The sequence below is a fragment of the Triticum dicoccoides genome, chromosome 2B, assembly GCF_002162155.2.
Source record: "Triticum dicoccoides isolate Atlit2015 ecotype Zavitan chromosome 2B, WEW_v2.0, whole genome shotgun sequence".
NCBI classification, from domain to species: Eukaryota; Viridiplantae; Streptophyta; class Magnoliopsida; order Poales; family Poaceae; genus Triticum; species Triticum dicoccoides.
This window is the reverse complement of record NC_041383.1, coordinates 578,413,731-578,421,909: the sequence shown is the minus strand read 5'-3', so window position 1 is coordinate 578,421,909 and position 8,179 is coordinate 578,413,731. Positions and strand designations below refer to the sequence as shown.

Here is an 8,179-nt window from a genome sequence, read left to right as displayed (position 1 = left end):
AAATCATATATGCGTCAGTGTCACCGCTGGATTGGTCGGTCCTTCTTGTTCTTCCGCGCATGGTGCACGCACTGGCTAACCACCACCATGAGCCCCGCATGGGCGTCGCGCGCTTCATCAGGATGGAAAAAGGAGCCCGTCCACCGTCCCGTCCCGTGAATGGAAATCTCGAGAAGACGGGGGAGGCGATGGATCATTGATGAGAGGCCTCCTCACTTTCGGTTCCGTGCTGTTGCGGCCCGCCCGCCGTCATGGATGGATGGAAAGCGAGGTGAGCCGGAAGCCATACTCGTGCACGGAACAACGGGCACGCTGGAAAAGAGCGCCGCGCGCCCATCGTGCCGACGGTTCCAGTCTCCCGGCATGCAAATCCGGGAGGGATATCGGGTCGCGATCCGGTCGAACCCTCGCGCATCTTCTGGAATCTGGACCAGACGCGTACAGCTTGTTTGTTACATACAGGTACAGCCGATGCTGGCGCATCATGCATCATTTTGCTAGGATTAATCAAGGTTTCGGATAGAAACTTTGATTAGAGGCTGGCTCCTGTGACGTGCCTGCGCATGATTAGCAACCAATAAGCAGTTGTTCAATAGTGGAGAGCCCAGACAAATGTCAACAATACAAAATTTGCCGCCAAATGCGTAGCAAACCAGTGACTGCTGACCTGGTGCCTACATTTCGATTGCTTTTACCAGGTTACTAGTGCTTCACACAGCACGCTCAGCAGGCAATTAAGCTGACGACGTATCTGCCATCACCTCAAATCATGGATTCTGTACGTGCATTCACCCGTCGCCAGACGAAACTGGGCCACTAATTAAAACTACAAAGTAAGCTCCACCGTATTAGGCGCAGCCAGCAGTGAGCCATCTGCTCTGGAGTGATGCAATGATGAGGGCCGTGGGCGGCAAAGTTTATAACCTAGAAACAAGACACCAACGGGAACGCCCTTATCTTCCACTAATAAACCCAGCCACTAAACAAACAGACTAAATTCGCAAAGGGAGCGCCCTGCGCCGGCCTTTCGCCGAGAGCCAGTAGCCGCCCCGCGCCTCGCCGCCATAAATACCACGCCCGTGTCCTCGTCGTCTCACACCACCACCACAGAGCTTCAGCGCACTCGCACCTTGGGCACCACCACACACACACACACCCTAGCTTGTCGATCGGCTGAGGAGGCGACGATGGCCAAGGACATCGAGGCGGCGCCACCCGGCGGGGGGTACGCGGCCAAGGACTACTCTGACCCGCCGCCGGCGCCGCTCTTCGACGCCGAGGAGCTGACCAAGTGGTCCCTGTACCGCGCGGTCATCGCCGAGTTCGTGGCCACGCTGCTCTTCCTCTACATCACCGTGGCCACCGTCATCGGGTACAAGCACCAGGCAGACCCCGCCGGCCCCAACGCCGCCGACGCGGCCTGCAGCGGCGTGGGAATCCTCGGCATCGCCTGGGCGTTCGGCGGCATGATCTTCGTGCTCGTCTACTGCACCGCCGGTGTGTCCGGGGGACACATCAACCCGGCGGTGACCTTCGGGCTGTTCCTGGCGCGCAAGGTGTCCCTGGTGCGCGCGCTGCTCTACATCATCGCGCAGTGCCTGGGCGCCATCTGCGGCGTGGGGCTCGTCAAGGGGTTCCAGAGCGCCTTCTACGTGCGCTACGGCGGCGGCGCCAACGAGCTCAGCTCCGGCTACTCCACGGGCACCGGCCTCGCCGCCGAGATCATCGGCACCTTCGTGCTTGTCTACACCGTCTTCTCCGCCACCGACCCCAAGCGCAGCGCCCGTGACTCCCACGTCCCAGTAAGTTATCACCCTCCTCTCAGCATGCTCACCGACTGATTTCATATTCTTTGGTCCACGAACAAGTGATGCTGCATGGAAATGGCTAGGCATGATAAAGCAGGTCTCCGGATATTCTCTACCGGTACTGATGTAGTTCATCAGCACCCACTAGTACCACTCACTAGTCCAGTCCCTAGCTAGAGCTAGTTAATTTGATTCATTATATGCAGCAACTGTGAGGTGGCAAACCGCTCGTGATTAGCATTAGACAAGCACTTCCGATTCTAGATAGGGACATGGTGCGAAAGTCCAACATGAATTTTCGATGATATGATTGTTTAGATTTGGTGAACCGTCCTTTTCAAGGCGGCATATCAGCATATGAAACATTCATGTCTTCTTCCTTGCCAGCTCTCCATTTTGCTGCATATATGGTTTTGAAATACAAAGGCGGCTCTTATTTTGAGTTTGTTTATGGTGATGAATTAAGCTAGTAGAGTAATCTGCAAACAATTACGCTAGAGTTAATTGGAAATAACATGGATGTTTTGATGAATTGTTTAGGTGCTGGCTCCTCTGCCAATCGGCTTCGCGGTGTTCATGGTGCACCTGGCCACTATCCCGATCACCGGCACCGGCATCAACCCGGCAAGGAGCTTGGGAGCTGCTGTGATCTACAACAACGAGAAGGCCTGGGATGACCACGTATGTGCCCCCGTTGCCCCCCATGCATCTCTCTGCTAATTACTAATATTGTTCTCATAGTTACTAGTATTTCAGTAAGCAGTGGTCACAATCACCTCGAAGACTATTAAATAAAAATAAAAGAAAACTAAGAGAACTTGTGTGGTGTTCCTCATCCATAAGAACAGATAGAATATACTGTATATCTTATCGAACGGCACAAGATAGGTAGGATAACTTTATTAAACCCATACTGTACTATGTCATTCCAAATGACTGGTTCTAGATCACTTGCAGACTCAAGCTTAAAAGAACTAGACATAAAACTTTTTTTTTTGCGGAAACTAGACATAAAACTTTTGTGGTATTCCTCGTCCATAAGTTCAAAAGTAGCAATCAGAACGCTGAGCAGGTCGATTATTTTGACGAAGGACCCGGGATAAGGATCGCTTATAATAAACTCAAGCGATGTCACACTCACACCCCACTGATTAGCCTTGAAGTTTCTTTTTGTATAGTCTTGTAGCTTATGTATGATATATCTGCAAAAAATACTATATTTGGAGCAATACACGCTGCCTACTCTCGTCCCACTCCCACCTGCTCCACCATCCAACTACCCTAGAAACTCTTATATAGCTCTAATGTACCTAACTACTTAGTGCCATCTTGTATGCCCATAGTTTTGTAGAGACTGCAATTAGGAGGAAATTAATTCAAATTCCTCTGAGACATCTTATGCTTACATTTGTGGCCATTGTTGTTGCAGTGGATCTTCTGGGTGGGGCCATTCATCGGCGCCGCCATCGCCGCCTTGTACCACCAGTACGTGCTGAGGGCCAGCGCCACCAAGTTCGGCTCGTCCGCCTCCTTCGGCAGCCGCTAGATCGGCCGGCCGCCGTCTCGGTGATGGTCGGAGGCACTGAACTGTAGATATATCAGAGGACAGAGGGCCTCCAGTGTGTGCTGCTGTTCGGGTCCTGGATTCTGCTGGTCTTTGCACGCGTCTCTGTTTTCCGCAGCTCGCCGCCGCGTTTGCTGCTTGTTTTCTCTACCGATCGAGTGTGTCTTCGTTAGTGTTTGCTTCCATTCCATGTACTATCTGTGAACGATGAGGATGATGTACTGTCATGTATGCATCCAAGGTAATTTGGGGGGAAATTTGAAATGCAATGTGTACGTACGATTCGGGTTGTGAGCTGCTTGCATGTTTCGTACTCGTCCCTATGCCAGCAAATCTGATCAAATCTGTACGGTCCACGGGGGAGCTCCTATCTGCTGCTCTCTGCGGCAGGTTGCCGAACGCACGCACAAGGCAGTCTACGACTGGGCCAGCCCATGAAGGTAGCGACAGGCTACGATTTATAGCTCGAAACAAATTGCGCCCTCAAGGTGTATCAAGCCCATATCTCGTCCGATGAGTCAAGGCAATACAAACCAGCTGAGCTAACGAGCTTTGCTGATCGTAAGACAACAAAAACTCTTAAGAACCACACCCCAATGCAGATTCGAAATATTTCTGAAATATCGAATGCATTTTTTTCTAAGGCAGCACAAATCATTAAAAACTGTACATTTTCTGAAAACCGTGAACAATTTTTGAAACAGGAACATTTTTTGTTCCACAACGCAAGGCGGACATTTTTTTTAAGCTCCAAAGAAAATTTGAAACATGAACATTTTTTAAAAACTTTGAAAAAATTTCGAAACCCCTACAAAATGAAAACATGAACATTTTTTAACATTATTGAAAACAGCAACATTTTTTTTAAGTTCTGAATATTTTTTTAGTAACCTTACAAACAATTTTATAAACACACTAACATGTTTTGAAATTTGTGAACAATTTTTGAAACGCTGACAATTATTCATACTCTTAAAAAATGGAAACATGAACATTTTCAAAAATATTGAACTATTTTTGAAAGCATTTCAAAGAAAAATTTTCTGAACAAAATTTAATAAAAACAAACATTGTTTGAAATTTGCAAACATTTTTTGTAACATGAACATTTTTTGAACTCCTAAAAAAATGGCAGTTGCGGACAATTTTTGAAATATGGTTTTTCTACAATTGAACGTTTCCTGATAGTGGAAACATTTTTTGAAAAGTTGTGAACATTCTGAACCGAAACGTTCTGAACATTTATTGAAAAATACAAACACTTTTGTAAAATCATGAACATTTTTTGGATTTATGAAATTGAACATGTTTTTAAGAAACAAAAATTAAATTGAAAATAAACATTAAAATGGAAGTAAAGGAAAGAGAAAAGGAAATAGAAAAAAGAAAATAAATGTTCATGTTTTGAAAATAAATTGAACATGTTTATGAAATTGAATATTTTTTTAGTAACCTTACAAACAATTTTATAAACACACGAACATGTTTTGAAATTTGTGAACAATTTTTGAAAAGCTAAAATTTTTCATACTCTTGAAAAATGGAAACATGAACATTTTCAAAAAAATTGAACTATTTTTTAAATTTGTGAGCATTTCAAAGAAAAACATTCTGAACTAAATTTGAAAACCACAAACATTGCTTAAAATTTGCAAACATTTTTTGTAACATGAACATTTTTTGAACTCCTGAAAAATTGGACAGTTGCGAACAATTTTTAAATATGGTCTTTCTACAATTGAACATTTTTTATAAGGGCACCATTCTTTGAAAAGTTGTGAACATTCTGAACCGAAACATTCCGAACGTTTATTGAAAAATACAAACATTTTTGTAAAATCATGAACATTTTTTGGATTTATGAACAAACGATGATTTAAAAAAAACATGTTTTTAAGAAACAAAAATTAAATTGAAAATGAAACATTAAAATGAAAGTAAAGGAAAGAGAAAAGGAAATAGAAAATAGAAAAAACAGAAAAGGGAACAAAAGAGAGACAAGAAAAAAAGAAAAGGGAAAAAGGAAAGCGAAAAAAAAGAACAAGAAAAAACAGGTTTGGAAACTTCTAGAAATTTCCTGGAAAAAAAACCGGTTGGGAACCTCTAGAAGGTTCCCAACACTGGGGACGTCGAAACGCTTAAACGGGCCGGCCTAACTTGAACATCGCTCTATCTCCATGTGCAAAACAGCCTCAGTTTGACGCAGGATGCGTCAAATAGGAATGTCCGTCCACAGGTGCCTCCATTTGCATTCGGAATGGATGGCATGGGCCGATGGCCCGACGGGTGCAACGTGTGTTGGACTGCGAGTCGAGCTTTATGGTCGTTTTTCTTTCGTTTTTGTTTTTTTATCTATTATCTAATAATCACCTCAATTTCATCATTTTAAATACCCAAATGCTAAGTGCCTCACGTGTGCCACGAAGCAACATAGTCCAAATGCCTCATTACCATCCATCTTGCCACATCAAACAGATGAAATCAGCAGAATCTTTTTGGTTTTTCGGACTCAAAATGTTTTATCTCTTAAATAAAAATTCAATTAAAAATCTGCTTCATCATTAAACCCGTCTCGACGAGATCATCAAAACTAGATCTCATATTGATATGTTTCGACGACCTTTTTTGGGCCAAAAGTTGCCATGATATTTACATTGAAGTTGCTATAGTGTTTACACTAAAGTTGCCATGATATGTTCCTCTAGTATTTTCTTCTACATTTAAAGCTACCATTTTATTTCAACTACTTTTCACGGTAAATTTTATTAATTGACCATGAAGATTTTTAGTAATTAACCACGGCAAAATTAATTCATGGATCATGGAAATTTTTAGTAATTCATTATGGCAAATTTAGTTTATAGATCATGACAATTTTAGTTTATAGATCATGGCAATTTTAGTATTTTGACTATGGCAATTCTAGTATTTTGACCATGAAAAATATTTTTTGTACGAACCATGGCACATTTTAGTGCATGTATCATGAAAAATTTAAGTAATTCACTGTGGCAATTTTAGTTTATGGTTCATGACAAATTTGAATCATTAATCATGCATTTTTAAAGTAATTGATGATGGATTTATATTTTACTATGAACCATGTCAAAATTATTTCATGGATCATGGCAATTTTTTGTAATTCACCATGGCAAGTTTAGTTTCTTAATTCTCTTTTTTATAACATGTCAAAATTTACTTTAACTGTAGAACAAAAAGTAGTTGAAACATATCGTGACAACTTCATTGTAAACATCATGTCAATTTATGTGCAATAGACATGACAAATTTTAACCAAAAAAATCATCAAAATATATCGATATGTGATCCTAAAATGGTCTTAGTGGAGCCCCTAAAAATCATCTTTTGAGGGAGCACTCCTTTGACAATTCCTAGTAATTTAGCGCATATACTGCATTATCTTCCATTTATCTCCTCTTCATGCATATGAACTTCATCTAACTCCAATTTTACATCTAAAAGTTCAAACTTGTATGTTTCTACAACGCATAATTGAAAAACTTTTCAAATTCATAATTTTGAGATTTTGAAATTCAAATATACCATGAGCTCCAAAATGTACTAGATAATCTAAATAAAAATGATGAAATGTCACAAAACTGTTGTGCATGTTACTGTCACATATGTATATATGCTCAACAAGGTCGTCGTGGAGATACTCATCTAATGAGACGTCTTCTATCCTTCAGTGGATCTCAATTGTTCCCACAAAACCTTGCATTATGGACTCTATTATTACCTTGAGGGTTTGATATTGTTTCGAAAAAGTTTGATCAAGCGAAATAAATGGCATCTTGATGCAGTATCCCACATTATAGACTTATAGTTATGACCATCGACTTTGAAGTTGCATGGTGGAGTTTCCACCGCAACCACCCTTGCAAAATCGATGATATATTTACAATGCATTGATCTAGTTGCTTGAGCTAGGCATCCCAAAGGAGAAAGTCCAAATTGATATATCTTTGGATGAAACCGCTTTGAGTATGATCGTTGGATCATGTCAATGACTGATGAATTGCTCATGTTCTGCCGCGGGTAACTCTCCCATTTCCAGTGCATATACCCGATGGATCAAAGCACCCCAGAAAACCCTCTTGCTTCACTCATCGTCGACGTCTCTCAAGTACTCACATCTGGACCCTTGAATCACAATATTATGTTTTCTCCCATTCTTGCGCTTAATTCTTTACAACATTCAGCAATCACAAAACCGAGGCTGCGAATATCACTAATTGAAACTTCACTAGAATATTTATAAAAAATAAAAAAAACATTATATCCTCATCATGAGCTGATGTCCTAGCCGTCCAACGTCCTCCCGTCACAGTCCCACCAAACTTGGCCATATGGGTCGGCACACCCAAAGGCCTGGCCATGGGATTGGCCTGGCACGCCAAATAAAAAACCAGCCGTACATGACATAGTTGCAAGTTGGCCATTGTTGCGTTCCGGTCTAAAAATCTAAGGAAAATACAAAAAATCTAAAAATTTAAGAAAAATACAAAAAATATAAAAGGATCGTGTTGTGCTGGACCTTAAGGCCTGGCTTCAAGGATCGGCCTTGTTCCATGGCCGGTCGAAGGTCGGCCGGTCTGACCCTCTTACTCGCATGATATGCCCAACCAATGTCAGGCCAAAAATCTGTGCTCACGGGTCGGCCCGGGAGGCATGGCCCATATGGCCAGGTATGTGTTCCACTATGTCGGCGCATTTTCTAGTGACGAGTGTAGGTTCTGCCAAATCCTATTCGACGCCTTATGCGCTCGTTATCGGTTATTTGGTA

General features: G+C 42.4%; 1 protein-coding gene across 1 annotated transcript; it reads left to right on the top strand.

Annotated features, from left to right (window-relative positions):
- The first annotated feature begins 1,079 nt into the window (after nt 1-1,079).
- On the top strand, nt 1,080-3,666 carry LOC119364977 (aquaporin PIP2-5-like). Its single transcript, XM_037630553.1, has 3 exons — nt 1,080-1,802; nt 2,349-2,489; nt 3,238-3,666. The coding sequence occupies exons 1-3, from the start codon at nt 1,188-1,190 to the stop codon at nt 3,352-3,354; spliced, it is 873 nt and encodes a 290-aa protein (XP_037486450.1). The 5' UTR covers nt 1,080-1,187; the 3' UTR covers nt 3,355-3,666.
- Nucleotides 3,667-8,179: the final 4,513 nt, after the last annotated feature.

Bases quoted from the DNA above. Each gene is read 5' to 3' on its own strand.
- LOC119364977 (XM_037630553.1), top strand. From the start codon at position 1,188: ATGGCCAAGGACATCGAGGCGGCGCCACCCGGCGGGGGGTACGCGGCC. The intron at 1,803-2,348 runs GTAAGTTATCAC...TGAATTGTTTAG, and splicing joins CCCGTGACTCCCACGTCCCA to GTGCTGGCTCCTCTGCCAAT. The intron at 2,490-3,237 runs GTATGTGCCCCC...TTGTTGTTGCAG, and splicing joins AGAAGGCCTGGGATGACCAC to TGGATCTTCTGGGTGGGGCC.